We start from the raw sequence: 24,661 nt of genomic DNA on the forward strand, positions 1-24,661 counted from the left end.
GACCAGATGGGTCAACGTTTGATCCCTGGTCTGTGCTTTTAGTTATTCTCAGCTGTGCTGTGATGGGGCATTAGTTAGCCACAGTGGTTTGGGGTGACGAGGGGAAGAAAATCTTGCTGTTCACTATTCAGTAGCCTTGTTGAAATGTGCACATGCATTGATAGGTGAGGAAAGGATCAGGCTCGGCTGTAATGTCCCCTGCACCCCACAGTCTCATAGCATGCTGTCGCCTAATGCCTAGGCAACACATGTAGAATTCCCCATTGATGGACTGCTGGTTAAGCATTCCCCATGTGAATCACTGTCTTCAGGAAAGGGAGGTAGAAATTAGGAGAAAACACAAACAGCAGGAGATGTATTAGTCATATTTCGAACTTTGTTTTAAAGTTCACGTTAAAGGTTAATGTTTGTGACTTAACCAGATTATCTTGATTTTCATTTCTTTAGTTCATGGGCATGGAGCTATATGGGAAAACCCTTGGAATTGTGGGACTTGGAAGAATTGGCAAGGAAGTAGCAACTAGAATGCAATCATTTGGAATGAAGGTAATGCCACTGTACGGTGAGACACGAGATTAATCACTTACAAAAAAGATTAATAAAGAAACCGTTAGCCATATTAATAACACTTTGGTTAATGATGAGCCATATTAATAACACTTTGGTTAATGATGAGCTGTGTAGTCTTATAGGTGAACAAAGTAAATTCCTCCCTTCAGAGGCAAAACTACAGAAAATGAATAGGAATAGTGTGATGTGCAGCCCGTGTCCCAAACTTATGGTCCAGTGGAAAACTGGAATGATATGGGGAGGGAAAGGAAGTATGTGCATCAGTGGTTAATTTTTAAAAACAGACGATACTCCTCAACAACAATAGTAATTTGCATTTATATAGCACCTTTAACAGAGAAAATGTTCCAAAGTACTTCAGAGGCATAAGGAAAAATAGATGCAAAAGCCAAAGAGATTAGGATGAGTGGCCAAAGCTTGGTCAGAGATGGGCTTTATGGAAGTTCTTAAGAGGAAAGGTTGGAGGGATTGGCTGAAGGTACAGCTGCCAGTGGTGGGGCAAAGGGGGGGGGAAGGGATACACGAGACTGGAGTCGGGGCACTGATTAAGTGAACTGCTCTGTCCTGGGTGGCGGTGAGCTTCGAGTGTTATGGCTGTTCTCATCCAGGCAAGTGTTCCATCACGCTCCTAACATAAGCCTTGTAGATTAATTTGTTCCCTTGACACCTTGAAACAGCTGGGCAATGTTCTACTAATCTCTAACCAAGCATGCTGTGGAGCCCTACTGCAGCCTCTGCATTTTGTTCAAGCTGTCCAAACACTTCCACTGTCAAAAAATGTAGACTTGTAACAAATGTTTTTACTGGCAACAAATCCAAGATTCAAGTTTCAAATACAAATGTAGACTTGTCCAAGTATGACAGTTTTCAAGTGTTCTATACCAAATGAGATTGTGCTAACAGCGCATCAATATTGGGTAGTAGATGGAACCATGCAGAGCATTGCCTAGCTGGTTTTGGGTATAAAGAAAACAAATTCATTTTATTTGTAATGCACTAGATCTATCTGATTCCAGAAATAGATAATGTCATAAACCGTAGCATATTCAATTCATTGATACCTGACCTTGCTATCTTAATCCAGATGGCATGCAACAGCAGCATAATAGGAACCAATATATTTAAAATTGTATCTTTTTTTAAATGCAAGCGATTTAGAAGGAAAATACTCCATTCTATGCTGAATCAGGACATGCAAAAGGTTTTGATTTAGCATGCCTGTTAGAGACAATTAATGCCATCTGACTTTTAGTTTCTGAGGTCAACCAAGCATTTTTTTTCTTCCAGTGGTAACTTATTCTGTTTATATTTGTACACTCATGATGTGAGGAAGAACTTCTGCTTCATTAGGAATGAAACAATCTTTGCCTGTAGGATTCAAGAATAAAACAATATTGTCAAACTGCTTTCTGATAAGTTATTAGGATGTCCCTTAAAGTTCAGAGTACAGGGCTGGATTTTGCCAGCCCTGGTGAGGCGGGACTGCCGGGAAAATGGCAGAATTTGGGGGCAGGTGCCCAACCCACCTCCATGCCATCTTGCCAGGAGGCGGGTAGCCATCCCACGCCAGGTCCTGTCTCCTTGGAGGCGAGAAAGGATTAATCACTTAACTGCATGTTAACAGGTAGTTAACAGGCAGAAAATAGGATTATCTTCATTTTGCCCACACAAGTGCAGGCTTCCCGAAGGCTCCGAAGCCCGCCAGGGTTACCGAGGCGAGTAGTGGGTCGGAGGGGTCCACAAGTGTGCTGTGGAGGTGAGTGATGGGTGCAAGTGTGGAGAGGTGAGTATCTGAGGTAAGTGCAAAGTGTTAGAAAAAGTGTACTTACCTTTGTTTCTTCCTGCAGGCTTCAATCGGTGGGTATGCGGAGAGTCTCGCACCTCCGCGGTAGAGATGACAGATGGCCGTTGCATTCTCCAAGGCAGCAACTATCTAATTTCTGCAAAAGAAAGAGGTTTGATGAGGTCTTGAATTAAAGAACTCCTCAAACTACAGAGAATGTCAGTGTTTGACAGCTTCACAGAGCTGTCAAACGATGAACGTAAGAACATAAGAAATAGGAGCAGGAGTAGGCCAATCGGCCCCTCGAGCCTGCTCCGCCATTCAATAAGATCATGGCTGATCTGATCCTAACCTCAAATCTACTTTCACTCTCCATCCCACCTGAACCCCTGTGATCTCCCGGGAGAAGCGAAAAACCAGATTAAAAAACCCAATGTGCCAAATTGGGAGAAAAAATCTGGGAAATTCCTCTCCGACCCATCTAGGCGATTGAAACTCGTCCAGGAGATCACTCTGTCCCTGTATTTCCTACAGTACTTACCTTCTGTAAGAGGTGATCGCCACCCCAGCCAGGAACAGGCCCAATTTACTCTTGAAGGACTCCTAGCTGGCAGCCTGTTCCCGAGGTCTCCACTAATCCCTGTGAATGGAACCATCTCCTGAAATCTAACACAGAATTAGAACACACGAAGTAGGAGCTGGACCAGGCTACACGGCCCCTGGGCCCGCTCCACCACCCACAGGGCCATGACCGATCCGAACCTAGCCTCATGTCAAATTTTTGACAGATGAAACGTCATACATTGACATTCTCTGTAACTGGCTTTCCCTTAATTGGCCCAAGGTCAATCAAGGGAAAATAGTGTGGGTTGGCCAGAAGTTGATGGAGGCGGGACTGAAACCCGACAAGTGGGAGTCTCGCCTCCAAAAGCTCCCCATTGGCAAAATCCAGTCCCTAGTGTCCAATGTGTTGGAAGCTATCCAAGCCTAATGTTGCCCTAATCCTGCTTTTAGGAAGCAGTTTTGACATCACCCACTGTACATTGTTTTCTGTATGGAGAAGGGATGTTTCATTTTCAAATTAACATTCATAATTTGAATAGCACACTGGTCGCAGAGTACAAACATACACTGTGAAATGGAAAGCATAATAAAATTATCTTTTGCTAAGGGCCTCTTTGCTTTCCTGTGCCACAAGATAGTTTGAGGTGAGGGGTTTTGTGACAGAGGGTTAATACTCAAACCTGACTGATCTTTTTCTATGCTTTGTTTCTTTATATGAGGACATTAAACTTTCTAAAATTTACTTGAAATAAGCAATTTAATGTCACAAGATAGAATATCAAACCTTGCTGCCCGTTAAAACTGAATTCCAGTAGACTGATGTATTGAATTTTAATTTCTGTACTGAAAGTGAAAATGCTGTTTCAGTCATGCTGTAGTAGTGCAGCCAATGTCAAAAAGGGAGCATTGCTAAGCAAGTATTTATTTCAAGTTAATACCCTGATTGTTAAATTCTCATATGAACAATCTGATTTGAATGTACTGATCATGACTCTAACTTTCACTGCTAAGTGTAGCCTTTGCTTATTGCATTATCATAAACTTCTGAAATACTTCCAAGACATCTGGGGGGGGAAAAATGAAAATAAAGTTATCGACCTGAGGACCTATCTTCATGAAGCTTGTTGACTCTTCACACTTGTACATGATTGATTAATGTATAACAACTTATGACCGCTTCACCCAAAGCTACATGGAGATTACAATAAACTGGTAAAATATATAAGGTAGAGGCCATTTAAACAGACACATTTGCTGAATTTGGTTTCTCTTTGTCGCAAAATAAGATGCATCTTCCATGATATTGAGCTAAAATTTGGCATCATTGCCCTGGTATCAAATAGTACAGGTAGACTACCTTTTATCCGAACTTCCGAAACCCTCTAAAAACCGAAGGTTTTTTCGTTCAGCGTAAGTCGTGCGCACGACATGACCAGAGTGGCGCACGACCCCCCGCCGACTTACGCTGAGCAGAGGGTCAGCGTAAGTCGTGCGCACGACCCCCCCGCGGAACCACCTGACTCTCTTCCAAAGGCTCGAAAGCAACGAGAGCTCTGAGCCTGCGGCGGTGCCGGCCCCTGTTCCGAACGAGCACGACGACCTGTTGGTGGAAATGCGGAACTTCATTGTATTCCAGGCTAGCAGCGACGGACAAGCCACGACTGCGGACCCCCCCACCGCCGACCCCGACCCCCCCCCCCCGCCGACCCACCTTCCGAAATCTGAAATTTTCCGAAAACCGAAACACGGCTGGTCCCGAGGTTTTCGGATAAAGGATAGTCTACCTGTACTAGTTAAAAGACGAATAAAAGAAACCTCTATATGGAATCTAGTTGCATTTCATGGCAATCTTGATTTGAAAGAAATGGCTGCGAGTCAGCCGGGTACTGAACTGCGGTAGAAGTGTTGGTCTACCATACATTCTCGGCTTTCTTCGAAGACAAGCCCAAATTAATTATAAATGGATCATAAAATTTGTGTACGGTTCTAACTGACTAGTCCCAGAATTTTCATGCGTGCAAATTTTATACAAATGGAAATTTTGGAAGTTTTATTTAGTTGCTCAAGCTGTGCTGTTGTTCAAACTGCAGCTGGAGCTTTCTGAAGTCTGAATTCTAAAATGCCATTGTTGTCATCTCCTGGGGTAACCAAACTCGTAGTGATGGCGTTGTCATTCTGTTTTTCACAGCAAAGTGTGAACAATGCTACCATTGAAACATTCTTAAAGTAAGCAGCCTGTAATATTTTTAATCTGTAGTGTGATAAAATACAGGACTGGATGATCTAAAAACAAATATCCTATTGATAAATATTGCCATGAGCAAAGGGTTCTCAAACTTTAAAATATAATTCCATAATCTATGCCTATAGTTACTGATGCACAAAGATTCCCATTGAACTGAAAACAAAAACTGACATCCTATTTGTACCACAAATTACTGTACTAGGTAAGATTAATGATTCTGGCTACACAGAAATTGGGTGCAAAAAAGAAAGCTGCATCTAGTTGGGACAATTATCAGCCGTGGCTCAGTTGGTAGCGCGCTCCCCTCTGAGTCAGAAGGTTGTGGGTTCAAGCCCCACTCCAGAGACTTGAGCACAAAATCCAGGCTGACACTCCCAGTGCAGTACTGGAGGAGTGCAGCACGGTCGGAGGTGCCGTCTTTTGGATGAAACCCACCTGCCCCCTCAGGTGGACATAAGATACCATGGCACTATTTTGAAGAAAATTAAGGGAGTTCGCCCTGGTGTCTTGGCCAATATTTATCCCTCAACCAACATCACTAAAACTGGTTATCTGGTCATTATCACATTGCTGTGCACAAAATGGCTGCCGTGTTTGCTAAATTATATCCGTGGCTGCACTTCTAAGGTACTTCATTGGTTGTAAAGTGCTTTGGAATGTCCTGATGTCATAAAAGATGCTAAATAAATGCAATTCTGTTTTTCTGTCCATTTTTGAATGCTAGATTATTGAGTACTGGGGACTTCCTAATATCTGCATTTCTCTAATCCAGTCTGCTGTAAAGCATTCTTGCAATCCTACTCTAAGTAACGGATAAGCAGACTACATTTATAACAGTGCTTTCTTTGTGTTTCTGCATGCCAGAGTCACATTCATAACTACTAATTAGTCAGAGAACTGGTACTTTTAGCATTTTGTTTCAAATTTAGTTTATTGAGGGTTTCATAACTGGAGTATTCATGAAGCTGATTCATGAATACTTCACATTTGATGCTAAGTGTTCATGGATTTCTTTGTCTCAAAGATTGAGACCATCGAGTCACTCCCATATCTCTGTCCTGACCCCATATATATCTCTAATTTTAACCTACAAGGGCCTTTGCACGCTGAGCTGCATGAGGCCAACTACCGTGTCCTTCCCCTTCTCATCACACAAGAACTACCCTTAGCCCAAAGTTTACTGATTTTTGTCAATGCCACCCTCTACTTGGGTTCTGACTTCCATCATCCTGCCCCTCTACCCTACCTTTGGTCAAAAAGCCTTCAGCTATCTCAACCATGCACTTTGAATTGCTCTCCCTAAACTCCTCTGCATTTCTCTGTCTCTCCTCTCCTTCAAAAGCCAACCTATTTGATCTCGCCTTTGGTCACTACCCCTAACCCCCCTTCACTCCTTGGTATCTGGTTATTTCATCTCTGAAGCACATTTGGAAAGTTTTATTGCATTAAAGAAGGTGTTGTCTTCTAACCATTCAAATAAATACAATTTAACTGCTGGATCTCCCATGTTTTATGGCGTACCCAATACAGATTTTGGGTCTGAGAGAAGTTCAAAGAATTGAGCACAAATGCATTTTGGTATTGTTGTTTCAGACCATGGGCTATGATCCAATAATTCCTGCTGAGGTGGCAACTACCTTTGGAGTAGAATTTGTGGCTCTGGAACATCTCTGGCCACAGTGTGACTTCATCACTGTCCACACTCCTTTAATGCCATCTACCAAAGGTAAGTACATGTTTGGTACTGCAAAGTGTTGCACATTGATTTTAAAGGGACATTTTCACTTGTGTGTTGGGCCAGAAGTTTTTAAAAGTTGATGCAAGTGATATATAATTTATTTTAAATGTTGAACTACTCGCCTCAATGGAGACCTACCTTGTCAACCACTGCAGTAATATCACCACCACGAGGGAGATCTGAGGAGTTTTTTTTAATGCAATGAACTTTTGAGCAATAAATGCTCTGCTTGGATATATTACTACCCCTTTAACCCAGATCACTTGGAATCTCTCGTGCTTTTTAAAGAGAAAACACTGAAAAGTTCTGGAAACTGAAATAAGACCTAGAAAATTCTGGAAATGCATCTGCAAAGGGAAAAGAGCAGATTAATGTTTCGGCCAAGGCTCTACTGCCAAAACATTAACTCACCTTTTTATAAGTTGACCAACCAGATGTGTATAGCTAGTATTTTTCATTCTGAATATTTAATGCACTGTCATTCAAATACCTCATCCCTGACACTTTTATTTTTATAGTTCATTGTGAACAAGAAGAACCAGTTTGTGAATGGATGTTTCCACTCAGAACAGTCTTTAATGTGCTAATGTTGGCACCAGCTTGACAGGACCTCTGGGCAACTCAAAATTTTTTAGTTTTAATGTCTTTTGGACGAGACATTAAACCGAGGCCCCGCCTGCCCACGCAGGTGGACATAAAAGATTCCATGGCAATATTTCAAAGAGCAGGGGGAGTTCTCCCTGGTGTCCTGGCCAATATTAATCCCTCAACCAACATTACCACAAATCAGATCATTTATCTCTTGCTGTTCGTGGGACACTTCAAAAGTACGAAACCCAGGCAGAGAGGACCTGCGGGGGGGGGTGTTTGTGTTTGTGTGTGTGTGTGTGTCTACACCCTAGGGTTTTAAAAGATTGAACATTGTAAGGAAGGGAAGTACACAGTGCCACAGTTTTGACGTCCTAAGCAGTTAGTTAGTGGAGAGTGTGGTAAATCTTGGTTGCAACACAGTGAGGAGGCTATAAACGTCCCAGAGACCGGGTAAGGCCTCACAGCGTCGGCGGGAATTCAGCGGCAGCAGCGGGGCTATAAAAGTCCCAGAGACCAGGTAAGGCGTACCAGTCTCGGAACTCGGAGGGAAGGAGAAAGGTAAAAAGTAATCCAAGTGTGACGTCACCAGAAAGCGGGTAAGTGATTGGTTGGTAAGTATTTCTCTCTTTTTTAAGCTTAAACTCTTTGGTTTATAGTTTCTAAAGTGCGATATTCATCATATAGAATCGGGGCAGAGGGTATTTAAAAATAATATCAATAAATGTAATTAATTACATAGAATGGGAGATCAGGTGATGTATTGCAGCAGCAATATGTGGGAGCTGGTGGACACCATTGATGCTCACGGTGATCACATTTGCAGTAAGTGTTGGCTGCTCGAGGAATTCCGGCTCCGTGTTGAAGAGCTGGAGTCCGAGCTTCAAACACAGACACATCAGGGAGGGGGAGAGTTACCTGGACTCTGTATCACGAGGTAGTCACACCAATTAGATTAATTAATTCAGATGTAGTCCGTGGCCAGGGTCAGGATGGTGTGACTAGAAGTGAGGCAGGTACGGGGATCCAGGAGGTAGTGTTGGAGGAGCCGCAGCCCTTGCTCTTGTCAAACAAGTTTGAGGCTCTTACTCCCTGTGAGGATGGGAACAGGGACTGCGGGGAGGATGAGCAACCTGGCCACAGCACCGTGGAGCGGGGGGCCATTCAAGTGGGGGGAGTTAAAAGAAATGTTGTAGTGGTAGGGGATAGTATCGTTAGGGGGATATAGAGCTTTCTGCAGCCGAGAGCGAGAGTCCCGAAGGCTGTGTTGCCTGCCCGTTGCCAGGGTTAAGGGCATCTCCTCTGGGCTGGAGAGAAACTTGGAGTGGGAGGGGGAGGATCCAGTTGTCGTGGTCCATGTTGGTACCAACGACATAGATAGGACAAGGAAGGAGGTTCTGCTGAGGGAGTTTGAGCAGCTAGGGGCCAAATTAAAAAGCAGAACCACAAGGGTGGTAATCTCTGGATTACTACCTGAGCCACGTGCAAATTTGGCTAGGGTAAATAAAATGAGAGTTAAATGCGTGGCTCAAAGACTGGTGTGGGAGAAATGGGTTTTGCTTCCTGGGACACTGGCATCAGTACTGGGACAGGAGAGAGCTGTTCCGTTGGGACGGACTTCACTTGGCCAGTGCTGGGACTAGAATCCTGGCGAATCGAATAACTAGGGCTGTAGAGAGGGCTTTAAACTAATTAGTGGGGGGGAGGTTTTAAGAGAGCGAAAAATAAAAATGACAGCGGAGAAGGCAATAGAGCAAGGTAGCAGTGGGGGAATTAAAAACCAGAGTGTGTCAGGAAGGGACAGAATGTATAATGAAAAAGGTAAAGTAGTAAAAGAGGTAAAAGCAGGAATAAATTGTCAGAAAACATTTGAAAGTTCTTTATCTGAATGCACGCAGCATTCGTAACAAAATTGACGAGTTGTCGGTGCAAATAACTACACATGGGTTTGATCTGGTGGCCATTACGGAAACATGGCTGCAAGATAATCATGACTGGGAACTAAACATACAAGGGTATTTGACAATTAGGAAGGACAGACAGGAAGGAAAGGGAGGTGGGGTTGCTATGTTAATCAAGGATGGAATCACTGCAACAGTCAGAAATGATATTGGGTCAAAGGATCAGGATAGTGAAACAGTTTGGGTGGAGATAAGGAATAATAAGGGGAAAAAGTCACTAGTGGGCGTAGTCTATAGGCCTCCTAACAGTTGCAACTCTGTTGGTCGGCGTATAAATCAGGAAATAGTTGGGGCTTGTAATAAGGGAACAGCTATAATCATGGAGGATTTTAACTTTCATATTGACTGGACTAATCAAATTGGGCATGGCAGCATTGAGGAAGAGTTCATAGTGTATTAGGGACAGGTTCCTTGAGCAGTATGTAACTGAACCAACCAGGGGGCAGGCAATCTTAGATCTGGTCCTGTGTAATGAGACAGGATTAATAAAAAATGTCTGAGTAAAGGATCCCCTTGGAATGAGTGACCATAACATGGTTGAATTCCAAATTCAGTTTGAGGGTGAGAGTTGGATTGCAAACCAGCGTACTAAGCTTAAATAAAGGAGACTGAAGGTATGAGAGTAGAATTGACTAAAGTGGACTGGGAAAACAGATTAAAGTGTAAGACGGTACAAGAGCAGTGGTCTACATTCAAGGAGATATTTCACATATTTCAAGATAAATATATTCCACTGAGGAAAAAGGGGAGTAAAAGAAAAGACCGCCATCTGTGGCTTAGTAAAGTAATAAAGGATAGTATTCAACTGAAAACAAGGGCATATAAAGTAGCCAAATCTAGTGGGAGGATAGCAGATTGGGAAGCATTTAAAAGCCAGCAAAGAATAACTAAAAGATTAATTAAGAAAGGGAAGATAGATTATGAAAGTAAACTAGCAAAAAATATAAAAACAGATAGCAAGAGTTTCTACAGCTATATAAAAAGAAAGGGTGGCTAAAGTGAATGTTGGTCCCTTAGAGGATGGGACCGGGAAACTAGTGGTGGGGAACATGGAGATGGCAAAGACACTGAACAAATATTTTGTATCAGTCTTTACAGTAGAGGACACTAAAAATATCCCAACACTGGACAAACAGGGGACAATGGGGGGGGGGGGGGGAGGAGTTAAACGCGATTAAAAAATCACTAAGGAGATGGTACTCAGTAAAATAATGGGACTTAAGGCGGATAAATCCCCCGGACCTGATGGCCTACATCCTAGGGTCTTGAGAGCAGTGGCGGTAGGGATTGTGGATGCATTGGTGATCATTTTCCAGAACTCCCTGGACTCAGGAAAGGTCCCGGCAGATTGGAAAACTGCTAATGTAACACCCTTATTTAAGAAGGGAAGTAGACAAAAAGCTGGAAACTATAGACCAGTTAGCCTAACATCTGTGGTTGGCAAAATGTTGGAGTCCATTATTAAGGAAACAGTATCAGAGCATTTGGATAAACATAATTTAATAGGACAGAGTCAGCATGGTTTTAAGAAGGGGAAGTCATGTTTGACAAATTTGCTTGAATTCTTTGAGGATGTAACATACAGGGTGGATAAAGGGGAACCAGTGGATGTAGTGTATTTGGACTTCCAAAAGGCATTTGACAAGGTTCCACACAAAAGATTACTGATCAAGATAAAAAATCACGGGATTGGGGGTAATATACTGGCATGGGTGGAAGATTGGCTATCTAACAGAAAACAGAGTTGGGATAAATGGTTCGTTCTCGGGATAAATGGTTCGTTCTCGGGCTGGCAATCAGTAATTAGTGGTGTCCCGCTGGGACCCCAACTCTTTACAATCTATATTAACGATTTGGAGGAAGGGACTGAGTGCAACATATCCAAGTTTGCCGACGATACAAAGATGGGAGGGAAAGCAGTGAGTGAGGAGGACATAAAAAACCTGCAAAAGGACATAGACAGGCTAAGTGAGTGGGCAGAGATTTGGCAGATGCAATATAATGTTGGAAAGTGTGAGGTTATGCACTTTGGCAGAAAAAAATCAAAGAGCAAGTTATTATCTAAATGGAGAGAAACTGCAAAGTGCTACAGTACAAAGGGATCTGGGGGTCCTGGTACATGAAACACAAAAAGTTAGTATGCAGGTGATCAGGAAGGCCAATGGAATCTTGGCTTTTATTGCAAGGGGGATGGAGTATAAAAACAGGGAAGTCTTGCTGCAGTTATACAGGGTATTGGTGAGGCTACACCTGGAATACTGTGTGCAGTTTTGGTTTCCATATTTAAGAAAAGATATACTTGCTCTCGAGGCGGTTCAGAGAAGGTTCACTCGGTTGATTCCGGAGATGAGGGGGTTGACGTATGAGGAAAGGTTGAGTAGGTTGGGACTCTACTCATTGGAGTTCAGAAGAATGAGAGGCGATCTTATCGAAACATATAAGATTGTGAGGGGGCTTGATCGGGTGGATGCGGTGAGGATGTTTCCACTGATGGGTGAGACTAGAACTAGGGGGCATAAACTTAGAATAAGGGGCTGCCCTTTCAAAACTGAGATGAGGAGAAACTACTTCACTCAGGGTAGTAAATCTATGGAATTTGCTATCTCAGAGCTGTGGAAGCTGCAACATTAAATAAATTTAAAATGGAGATAGACAGTTTCCTAGCAGATAAGGGAATTAGGGGTTACAGGGAGAGGGCAGGGTAGTGGACGTGAGTCTAGATTCAGATCAGCCATGATCCTATTGAATGGCGGAGCAGGCCCGAGGGGCTGTATGGCCTACTCCTGCTCCTACTTGTGTTCTTAAGCTGGTGCATTTGGAATTTAGAAGAAAGTGGTATGTTCACAAACATACTGACCGTATTGGCATCAATAAATACAGATGCTGCACAAGGTTGTGAGAAGTTGAAGACAAGAAACTAGGATTGCTTATCCAACTAAAAGCTTTTTCTTGTATCTTGCTCATGCGTGCAAGTGAAATATATAAGAGCTTTCCCAAATATGAGGGTAGTATTTAAATCTTGGAAAGGCTTCGGTTTTATAGAAGGTTGAGTTGTTGAGGGGAAAAGAAGCATTTGCAGAAAGAGAAAGTCAAGCTTGGAGGAAAATTCAGCAATGGAGGAGTTCTATTTGTGATCGGAGGAAATAGTGAGATCAAGACTGTCAATAACAATTTGCATTTGTATAGCACCTTTTTAACTAAGCACTTCAGAGACAGAATTAAAAATGGACATGGAGCCAAAGAACAAGATATTAGGAAGGGTGACCAAAAGCCTGGTCAAAGGTGGGTTTTGAAGGAGGAAAGTTGAAAGGGTTGAGGAATGGAGGAGTGGTTGAGGTTGGGCAAAGGGAGGGGATGATGAACAGAGAAATAGAGTTCTGAGTGGTTGTAGGTCTGGAAGAGGTTACACAGATAATGAAAGGATTTTAACACAAGAATGAGAATTTAAAATTTGAGGCGTTGGGAGAACCAAGAGCCATTGTCGCAAGGACGTAAATGATGGGTGAGCAGGACTTGGTGTGACACAGGATACAAGCAGCAGAGTTTTGGGTGAGCTGAAATTTATGGAGGATGGGAGAGCATTAGAATATTTGAGTTTGAAGGTGACATAGGCATGGATGAGAGTTTCAACAGCAGATGGTCAATACATGGAGAGGGACAATGCAGACATTGTAGTTAAGGAGGAGGAGAGTGAAATATTAGATGAGTTAAACATAGTGAGTAACTATTTAAGGGGTTTAGCATCTTTGAAAGTGGATAAATCCCCAGGCCCGGATGAAGTGTATCCCAGGCTAAGAAGCAAGGGAGAAAACAGCGGAGGCTGTGACCATCATTTTCCGATCCTCTCTGGCTACAGGTGTGGTGCCGGAGGACTGCTAAAGTTGTACTGTTGTTTAAGAAGGGAAAAAGGTATAGACTGAGTAATTACAGGCCAGTTAGCCTAACCTCGGTGGGCAAATTACTGGCAATAATTCTGAGGGAATGTTAAATTGTCATTTAGAAAAGCACGAGTTAACAAGGAAAGTCAGCATGGATTTGTTAAGGAAGGTTGTGTCTGAGGTATTACATTTTGGTAGGAAGAATAGGGAGGTCACATCACTTGGAGGGTGAGAGTCTAGGTGGGGTAGAGGAACAAAGGAATCTGAGTACAAATACACAAATCACTGAAAGTAGTGACACAGGTTAGCAAGGTCATAAAATAAAAGCAAACCAAGCACTAGGGTTTATTTCTAGAGGGATAGAATTGAAAAGTCGGGAAGTTATGCTAAACCTGTATCGAACCTTGGTTAGACTACGGAGTACTGTGTACAATTCTAGTCGCCATATTATAAAACGGATATAGAGGCACTGGAGAGGGTGCAGAGAAGATTTATAAGGGTGATACCAGAAATGTGAGGGTATATATATCGGGAAAGGATGAACAGGCTGGGTCTCTTTCTCTTTTGGGGGGGGGGGGGGGGGGAAAAGAAGGCTGAGGGGTGACCTAATAGAAGTCTTTAAAATAATGAAAACTTTTGATAGTGGATACAGAGAGAATGTTTCCACTTGTGGGGAAGAGCATAACTAGAGGCTATCAATATAAGATAGTCACCAAGAAAACCAATAGGGAATTCAGAAGAAACTTCTTTACCCAAAGAGTGGTGAGAATGTGGAACTCGCTACCACAGGGAGTGGTTGAAGCAAATAGTATAGATTAATTTAAGGGGAAGCTAGACAAGCAAATGAGGGAGAAGTGAATAGAGGGTTATGCTGATAACATTTAGATGAGGAAAGACTGGAGGAGTCTCGTGGAGCATAAATGCCGGCATGGACTAGTTGGGCCAAATGTCCTGTTTCTGTGCCGTAAATACTATGTAAGGGTAGTGCATTTGATGTAGTCTGCGTGGATTTTAGCAAGGCTTTTGACAAGGTCCCACATGGCAGACTGGTCAGAAAAGTAAGAGCCCATGGGATCTAAGAGAAAGTGGCAAGTTTGATCCAAAATTGGCTCAGTGGTAGAAAGCAAAGGGTAATAGTCGACAGGTATTTTTGTGACTGGAAGGCTGTTCCCAGCATGGTTCTACAGGGCTCAGTACTCGGCCCCTTGCTTTTCTGTAGTATATAAATGATTTGGACTTCAATGTAGGGAGCATGATTAAGAAGCTTGCAGATGATACAAAAATTGGCCGTGTGCTTAATAATGAGGAAGAAAACTGTAGACTGCAGGAAAATATCGATGGACAGAAAAGTGGCAAATGGAATTCAGTCCGGAGAAGTGTGAGGTAATGCATTTGGGCAAGGCTAACAAGGCATGGGAATACACAATAAATGATAGGATACTGAAGTGTAGAGGAACTGAGGGACGTTGGAGTGCATGTTCACAGATCCCTGAAAGTAGCAGGACCGGTAGATAAGGTGGTTAAGAAGGCATACGTCATGTTTTCCTTTTATTAGCTGAGGCATAGAATATAAGATCAGGAGGTTATGCTAGAACTGTATAAAACACTAAATAACAACAGAAAATGCTGGAAAAACTCAGCAGGCCAGGCAACATCTGTGGAGAGAAATTAGAGTTGACGTTTCGGGTCGAAACCCTTTTTCAAAACTGTATAAAACACTAGTTAGGTCACAGCTAGAGCACTGCATACAGTTCTGGTCACCACATTACAAGAAAGATGTGGTAGAAAGGGTACAGATGAGATTTACGAGGATGTTGCCTGGAAAGGGCCTGTGTGGGCCATTCAAAATTCCAGGTATGTGCAGTTTTTCTATTGAAAAGCTGGCTCACTGGCTGCACGGGACCTGCAGAGCGCTGCGCGGTTGCACAGCTTAAAGGATTGTTGGCCAGGACTGCAGAACTTTAGCTACAAGGAAAGATTGCTTCAGTTGGGGTTGTTTTCTTGGAGGCTGAAGGGAGATTTAATTGAGGTGTATAAAATTGAGGGACCTAAAGTGGATAGGAAGGACCTATTTACCTTAGCAGAGAGGACAATAACCAGGGGCATAGATTTAAAGTAATTGGTAGAAGGATTAGAGGGGAGCTGAGGAGAGCTTTTTTTCATCCAGAGGGTGGTTGGTGTCTGGAACTCACTGCCTGAAAGGGTGGTAGAGGCAGAAACCCTCATCACATTTAAAAAGTATTTAGATATGCACTTGAAGTGCCGTAACCTACAAGGCTATCTGCCAAGAGCTGGAAAGTGCTTTGTGCATTGAGTGCTGCTGGAGTTTTGGTAAGTGGGAGAAAAATCATTTAAGTGTATTTTGTGAATTTTAGTGTTAAGTCAATTATTTGAAGTAAGTTTAATTTTTTAAGGGTTTTTTAAACTATTGGGCAGTTTAAACCGGAAGTAGAATCCAGGTATAAAAGGGGAGGGGCTAGTGCTGTGCACGGAGTGCTTTGTGCATTGAGTGCTGCTGGAGTTTTAGTAAGTGGAGAGTTCGGGGAGGTGAGGGTGTGTTTTTTGCTCTTTTTCCCCACTCCCAGGCTTCGACAGCACTGCGGAGGCGGAGCAGCGAGACGAGTCAACCAAACAGGCCCCACAGACAGACAGTTGGTGATCAGCTGGTTGGTTGGTTTTCTTTTTTTTTATACCTTTTAAGTTGGTAAGTCCTATTGAATAGTGGTGTGATATTATCATCTATATCCAGGCAGGGTCTTCATAACTAATAATAAGAAATTTAATTAATTATATAGAATGGAGCAGGTGATGTGTTACTGTTGCGAGATGTGGGAGCCGGTGGACCCCATTGAGGCTCACGGTGATTACATCTGCGACAAGTGTTTGCTGCTAGAGGAACTCAAGTTCCATGTTATGGAGCTTGAGACCGAGCTTCAGACACTGCGACACATCAGGGAGGGGGAGAAGTTCCTGGACTCTGTTTTAGGAGGTGGTCACACCTATGAAAATTAATGCAGATGTAGTCCATGGTCAGGGACAGGATGGTGTGACTACGAGTGAGGAAGGTACAGGGACCCAGGAGGTAGTGTTGAAGGAGCCGCAGCCCTTGTTCTTGTCCAGCAGGATCGAGGTTCTTACTCCCTGTGAGGGCGGGAGCGGGGACTGCAGGGAGGATGAGCAACCTGGCCACAGCACTGTGGTACAGGGGGCCATTCAAGTGGAGGTAGTAAAAAGAAATGTAGTGGTAGGGGATAGTATCATTAGGGGGATAGATAGGGTTCTCTGCAGTCAAGAGCGGGAGTCCCGAAGGCTCTGTTGCCTGCCCGGTGCCAGGGTTAAGGACATCTCTTCTGGGCTGGAAAGAAACTTGGAGTGGGAGGGGGAGGATCCAGTTGTCGTGGTCCATGTTGGTACAAACGACGTAGATAGGACAAGGAAGACGGTTCTGTTAAAGAAGTATGAGCAGCTAGGGGTCAAATTAAAAAACAGAACCTCAAGGGTAATAATCTCTGGGTTATTACCTGAGCCACGAGCGAATTTGGCTAGGATAAATAAAATTAGAGTTAAATGCGTGGCTCAAAGACTGGTGTGGGAGAAATGGGTTTTGCTTCTTGGGACACTGGCACCAGTACTGGGACAGGAGGGAGCTGTTCTGTTGGGACGGACTCCACTTGGCCAGTGCTGGGACTAGAGTCCTGGCGAATCATATAACTAGGGCTGTAGAGAGGGCTTTAAACTAATTAGTGGTGGGGGAGGTTTCTAGAGAGCAAATAATAGAAATGACAACAGAGAAGGTCATAGACTTAGGTAGCAGTGGGGGAATTAAAAAACAGAACGTGTCAGGAAGGGACAGAAGGTATGGAGTAAAAAGTAAAGTACTAAAAGGGGAAAAAACAGGAACTAAGTGTTACAAAACATATTTGAAAGTTCTTTATCTGAATGCACATAGCATTCGTAACAAAATGAATGAGTTAACGGCACAAATAACGACATATGGGTATGATCTTGTGGCCATTACAGAAACATGGCTGCAGGGTGACCATGACTGGGAATTAAACATACCAGGTTATTTAACAATCAGGAAGGATAGGCAGGAAGGGAGAGGAGGTGGGGTGGCTATGTTAATAAAGGAAGGAATCACTATAATACAGAGAAATGATATTGGGTCAAAGGAGCAGGATAGTGAAACAGGTTGGGTGGAGATAAGGAATAATAAGGGGAAAAAAACACTAGTGGGTGTAGTCTATAGGCCTCCGAACAGTTGCAACTCTGTTGGACGGAGTATTAATCAGGAAATAGTTGAGGCTTGTAATAAGGGAACAGCTATAATTATGGGGGATTTTAATTATATTAACTGGACAAATCAAATTGGGCAGAGCAGCCTTGAGGATGAGTTCATTGAGTGTATTAGGGATGGGTTTCTTGAGCAGTATGTAACTGAACCGACCAGGGGGCAAGCAACCTTAGATTTGGTCCTGTGTAATGAGACAGGATTAATTAAAAATGTCCGAGTAAAGGATCCCCTTGGAATGAGTGACCATAACATGGTTGAGTTCCATATTCAATTAGAGGGTGGGAAGGTTGGATCTCAAACAAGCGTGCTGAGCTTGAATAAAGGAGACTATGAAGGTATGAGAGCGGAATTGAGTAGAGTGGACTGGGAAAATAGATTAAAGGGTAAGACGGTACATGATCAGTGGTGTACATTTAAGGAGTTATTTTACAACTTCCAAAAAAAATATATTCCACTGAGGGGAAAAAAGGGTGTAAAAGAAAAGATAGCCATCCGTGGCTAAGTAAAGTAATTAAGGATAGTATCCGACTAAAAACAAGGGCATATAAGGTAGCCAAATCTAGTGGGAGGATGGAAGATTGGGAAGTCTTTAAAAGACAGCAAAAAATAACTAAAATATTGATTAAGAAAGGGAAGATAGATTATGAAAGTAAATTAGCAAAAAATATAAAAACAGACAGCAAAAGTTTCTATAGTTATATACAAAGAAAAAGGGTGGCTAAAGTAAATGTTGGTCCCTTAGAGGATGAGACTGGGAAATTAATGGTGGGAAACATGGAGATGGCAAAAACACTGAACAATTATTTAGTATCAGTCTTTACAGTAGAGGACACGAAGAATATCCCAACACTGGACAAACAGGGGGCTCTAGGGGGGGAGGAACTAAATACGATTAAAATCACTAAGGAAGTGGTACTTGGTAAAATAATGGGACTCAAGGCGGATAAATCCCCTGGACCTGATGGCTTGCATCCTAGGGTCTTGAGGGAAATAGCGGTCGGGATTATGGATGCATTGGTAATAATTTTCCAAAACTCACTGGACTCAGCAAAGGTCCCGGCAGATTGGAAAATTGCTAATGTAACACCCTTATTTAAAAAGGGTAGTAGGCAGAAGGCTGGAAACTATAGACCTGTTAGCCTAACATTTGTGGTTGGTAAAATGTTAGAGTCCATTATTAAGGAGACAGTAAATGGGACATTTGGATAAACATAACTTAATAGGACAAACTCAGCATGGTTTCATGAAGGGGAAGTCATGTTTGACAAATTTGCTTGAGTTTTTTGAGGAAGTAACATACAGGGTGGATAAAGGGGAACCAGTGGACGTAGTGTATTTAGACTTCCAAAAGGCATTTGACAAGGTGCCACACAAAAGATTATTGCTTAAGATAAAAAAATCACAGGATTGGGGGTAATATTCTGACGTGGGTGGAGGATTGGCTCTCTAACAGAAAGCAGAGAGTTGGGATAAATGGTTCATTCTCAGGTTGGCAACCAGTAACTAGTGGTGTTCCGCAGGGGTCAGTGCTGGGTCCCCAGCTCTTTACAATCTATATTAATGATTTGGAGGAGGGGACCGAGTGTAACATATCAAAGTTTGCAGATGATACAAAGATGGGACGGAAAGTAGTGAGTGAGGAGGACATAAAAAACCTGCAAGGGGACATAGACAGGCTAAGTAAGTGGGCAGAGATTTGGCAGATGGAATACAATACTGGAAAGTGTGAGGTTATGCACTTGGGCAGGAAAAATCATAGAGCAAGTTATTATCTTAATGGCAAGAAACTGGAAAGTACTGTAGTACAAAGGGATCTGGGGGTCCTGGTGCACGAAACTCAAAAAGTTAGTATGCAGGTGCAGCAAGTGATCAAGAAGGCCAATGGAATGTTGGCTTTTATTGCTAGGGGGATGGAATATAAAAACAGGGAGGTATTGCTGCAGTTGTACGGGGTATTGGTGAGACCGCACCTGGAATACTGCATACAGTTTTGGTGTCCATACTTAAGAAAAGACATATGATAGCAAAATACTGCAGATGTTGGAAATCCGAAATAACAACAGAAAATGCTGGAAAAACTCAGCAAGTCAGGCAACATCCGTGGAGAGAAATTTGAGTTGACGTTTCGGGTTTGACCCTTCTTCAAAACTGGAGAGAAAAGGAACTAGATCGAAGGCAGGGCTGCGATCGGACAAAAGAATAAAAGAAGTAAAAGAGATTAGAAGCTAGACGAGATGGTAATAGGCTGTGATTAGGTGTAAAGTGTACTGGCAGGGCAAAAGATAGCTGCCCTGCCAGTACACTTTACACCTAATCACAGCCTATTACCATCTCGTCTAGCTTCTAATCTCTTTTACTTCTTTTGGTTCTTTTATTCTTTTGTCCGATCGCAGCCCTGCCTTCGATCTAGTTCCTTTTCTCTCCAGTTTTGAAGAAGGGTCAAACCCGAAACGTCAACTCAAATTTCTCTCCACGGATGTTGCCTGACTTGCTGAGTTTTTCCAGCATTTTCTGTTGTTATTTAAGAAAAGACATACTTGCTCTCGAGTCAGTACAAAGAAGGTTCACTCGGTTAATCCTGGGGATGAGGGGGTGGTCATATGAGGAGAGGTTGAGTAGATTGGGACTCTACTCATTGGAGTTCAGAAGAATGAGAGGCGATCTTATTGACACATATAAGATTGTGAAGGGGCTTGATCGGGTGGATGCGGTGAGGATGTTTCCAATGATGGGTGAAACTAGAACTAGGGGGCATAATCTTAAAATAAGGGGCTGGTCTTTCAAAACTGAGATGAGGAGAAACTTCTTCAGAGGGTGGTATGTTTGTGGAATTTGCTGCCCCAGAAAGCTGTGGAAGCTACATCATTAAATAAATTTAAAACAGAAATAGACAGTTTCCTAGAAGTAAAGGGAATTAACGGTTATGGGGAGCGGGCAGGAAATTGGACATGAGTCTAGGTTCGGAATGGTCATGGCCCTGTGGGTAGTGGAGTGGGCCCAGGGGCCGTGTAGCCTGGTTCTGCTCCTACTGTGTTCTAATTCTGTTAGATTTCAGGAGATGGTTTTATTCCTGTTCCTGGCTGGGGTGGAGATCGCCTTTACAGAAGGTAAGTACTGTAGAAAATATAGGGACAAAGTGATCTCCTGGAAGAATTTCGATCGCCTAGATGGGTCGGAGAGGAATTTCCCAGATTTTTTTCTCCCAAATTGGCCATTGGGTCTTTATCTGGTTTTTCGCCTCTCCTGGGAGATCACATGGGTTCGGGTGGATGCAGAGTGATAGAAGATTTGAGGTTAGGATCAGATCAGCCATGATCTTATTGAATGGTGGAGCAGGCTCGAGGGGCCGATTGGCCTACTCCTGCTCCTGTTTCTTATGTTCTTAAAGTGGGATTAGGCTGGATAGCTCTCTTTTGGCCAGCAGAGACACGATGGACCGACTGGCCTCCATCTGTGCTGTAAACTTCTATGATTCCTCTGTTTCTATAAAGGCTTATCAACTGTAAGAGGTGGTTACGGTTGGGTAGACTTGCAATTCACTGGGAGAAAAATGTATCTTGGAAGAACTGAAACAATCAAAGTTTTCATTGGCCTGCAGATGGTCATGGAGATCAAAATATAGTATTTCAGCTGTAGCACTGCAAGGGGGTTGAAGGTTGTATGTAATAATAGCATGCAATTTGAAATAAGTTGATGAATGTAGAGTGAAATCATTAATAAAAGAGTGAAGACGAGTGGGTGAGTGGAGGAGGTCGTCGAAATAGGACGGAAAGGACAGAGTTGGAAATTTGTAGGCGAGAGAAACATTGCTAAGTTACATAAAATGTGAAGGCAGATCAAATGGAAATCAAACAAACTATAAGGGAACGATAGAATATTGGTTATGTTACTGGGCTAGTAATCCAGAGGCCTGGACTAATGATCCAGAGACATGAGTTCAAATCCCACCCATGTCAGCTGGGGAATTTAATTTCAGTTAATTAAATAAATCTCTAATTTAAAAAGCTAGTATCAGTAATGGTGACCATGAAACTACTCTGGTTCACTAATGTCCTTTTTAGGGAAGAAAATCTGCCCTCCTTACCCAGTCTGGCCTATATGTGACTGCAGACCCACAGCACTGTGATTGACTCTTAACTGCCTTCTGGTTCAAGAAGGCGGCTTACCACCATCATCTTGAGGGCAATTACGAATGGGCAATAAATGCCAGCCTTGCCAGCAACGCCCACATCCCATGAACATTTTTTTTTAAATTACTGTCGAATAAAACCTGAAAAAGGGAGAACTTTTCACTGAGCATGCAGACAATATAATTTGCAGATATTCTAATGTAATGAAATATGATCATATTTAACTGAGCCTATTAGAATGATACTGGATGACTGTCCCCTATATATATCAATAGTTAAGTTGATCTAAACAGCTCAATAATCAAACCTCATGAGCTTAACATTTATAGTTAGTTTAAAAAGACTATTCAAGTCTTGCAAGCCTGTTTCTGGGTCAACTTTTATTGCTAGAGTTTAGGGTTTTACTGCTGTTTAATTGCTTTAATAATTAGTAAACTATGCCAATTTAATTTTCCATTTGTACGCTTCATAAGTGATTTTCTGCTCCTTTCTCAATCCATCAAAATTAAAGATGTTTGTATGCATTCATAAAGTTTGCATAAGATTTAAAAGAAATAATCCCCACATAAACCATCTTGTATGTTAGATTGCTGGAGGGAATATACACTTCTAGTCATCATACTGATCCTGAATACATTTTTCCACTAAGGTAAAACACTCTCCTACTGCAAACTGATCTATCTTGTCATTTGCCCAAGAACAGCTCAGACCTGGAATTGTCTTGGTTTGTATGGCTTACCTACTCACTGGATAAACTTGCTGAGCCTTTGGGGGAATTAAGTTGTATTATTTTGAGAAAGCTATTCAATGAATCTAAAAGATGTAATAATTTGGTTTGAATCAACAGTTCAGAAGCAGACTCAACTCTGACAAAATTACCTAATTATCTTGCCTTGTAACTTTTTTAAATTTAGGATTGTTGAATGACGAAACCTTTGCCAAATGTAAAAAAGGAGTCAAGGTTATTAACTGTGCTCGAGGAGGTATTATTGATGAGGAAGCATTACTTCGAGCAATGGAATCTGGACAGTGTGGTGGTGCAGGACTGGATGTATTTGTAGAGGTATGAAGAAATGGTATATTGCATTCCCTTTCATTAGAGCTGGAGCTGGTATAATGCTAGATGTTTGTTTTTCTCTCCCCTCGTCAGCATTCTGTAATACAACTATCAAAAACATAACAATTAATCATAATTGCATCATATCAAGTTCAAATATCTCAATGCTTCAGTGAATTTCTTTTGGAGTGCAGTGACATTGTTCTGCAGTTCTATTTAACTTAATAGTAACCTTTTACCATGACAGACTTGGGGCTGGATTTCTCTCCTGTCACTGGAGAGTCAGGGCAGAACTTCAGCCTGTCTGCCATGGCCTGACCCATTTTCCTGAGTCAGGGCTGTTTATGTATGCAGGGTGGGCTCCCAGCAGGATCCCTGCCTGTAACAGGGAGGCTGCGACTGCTGGGGTTGGAAAATATGGACGGTGCCTCAGCAGGACCACTACTGCAGCATTTAGAAGATTAAGTTGAATTTAAGGATCGGCAGGGGTAGAAGTGTCAAAAGATCTGACAGTACCTTTAATGTTAGGCCTCACTTAACTGAGGCCTGAAAAGGGTCAGTGTTTGCTCATTGATGTTTGTGGAGCCTTGCTGTGTGCAACTGGCTGCCTTGTTTCCCTACATTGGAATAGTGACTACACTTTAAAAGTACTTTGGGACAACCTGAGGTTGTGAAAGGCGCTATATAATTGCGACTTCTTTCTTTGATGATGTAGACAGCCATTTTTGAATTAGTTACCCAATTCAGGGTAAGAAATGATGCTGTGTATAACATGTTCCTAAATGTGACCCCACCACCTTTCCTGTCTGCTGCATTCCTTCCTAGTGTGGGTTAAACCAGTGAATCAACTTTCAATTGCAGTATTCCACTTAAGATTTTTTCTTTCCAAATTTTCATCCATCCTTTTCAGAATACATTGACTCCTTGTTGGGATTTGATGGCTACCAGATGCTCTCTGGTACCTGACCCAAGTGGTCATTATTCATGTGAAAGATGATGAGCGTCAGTGCACTATTCAACCATGGGGAGATAATAACGAAGCCTAATCTTGTCTTCACAACATCAAAACAAACACATTTCCACTAGGGGTTTCTAGTTGGCAATCCGAAGAAGCAGCAGCCTTGGCTGATTCCCCCTCAATAACACAGGTGCTGATGCTAGTTTTATTACCACAACCACTGAAATCAACTAAATCAGCACAGACCAATAATTAATTGAACCTGGGACCCTTCTGAACTCTGGCTCAGCTACTCACTAGGAAGTACAAAATTGGTCCTTTTTTTAAAATTAAAAAAAAAATTGTATATGGGCAGCAATCTATGAATATAGCAGCAAATGATTTGGTAAATATGGTCAAAATTAATGTAATCTTGCTTCATGGACATCAAATTTGTTTTATATCATGGTATGCTTTAGATTTCAAATGTAAGAAAAGTATTCTCTTAGCCTTTGTCAAAATTGCAGAGAAAATGACAATATAACCAAGCTATTATAACTGGGAATCTGGAGTGTAACCAAACAGATCTTGTCTATTACAACCAACGTAAAAGGATATGAAAATACTTCTATTTGGCTTGACAAATATAGGGTTGTCTCAGGATATTTGGCAAACCCTTGCAACAGCTGTTCTGGAGGCTACCCTCCCTCAGTATAAAGGAGTGGGCTGTTATCCTCTGGGTCTGGGATTTGTATCCTCTGGAAAATCCTGAAATTTATGTATCAAATGACAGGGTCTGGTGCATTTTCAGGTCTATTGATGAAAAACCTAATCTCTTGTAGACTCCCACACTCTTGTATAGTCAGTTTCTCTCTCATTTTACGTACACATTTTCACACACCAACAATCCTTCACT

General features: G+C 42.4%; 1 protein-coding gene across 1 annotated transcript in view; it reads left to right on the top strand.

The window, feature by feature from the left end:
- The window catches only part of phgdh (phosphoglycerate dehydrogenase), a 71,074-nt gene that overhangs the window by 13,810 nt on the left and 32,603 nt on the right, over positions 1 to 24,661 (top strand). The window contains exons 5-7 of the mRNA XM_085986227.1: positions 448 to 546; positions 6,756 to 6,888; positions 22,666 to 22,814. Of these exons, the coding sequence (XP_085842353.1) occupies positions 448 to 546; positions 6,756 to 6,888; positions 22,666 to 22,814 (381 nt within the window). The remainder of the gene's footprint in view (positions 1 to 447; positions 547 to 6,755; positions 6,889 to 22,665; positions 22,815 to 24,661) is intronic.

This window comes from Somniosus microcephalus, chromosome 4 (assembly GCF_052327205.1).
Source record: "Somniosus microcephalus isolate GS21.2 chromosome 4, FLI_Smic_1.0, whole genome shotgun sequence".
Lineage (NCBI taxonomy): Eukaryota > Metazoa > Chordata > Chondrichthyes > Squaliformes > Somniosidae > Somniosus > Somniosus microcephalus.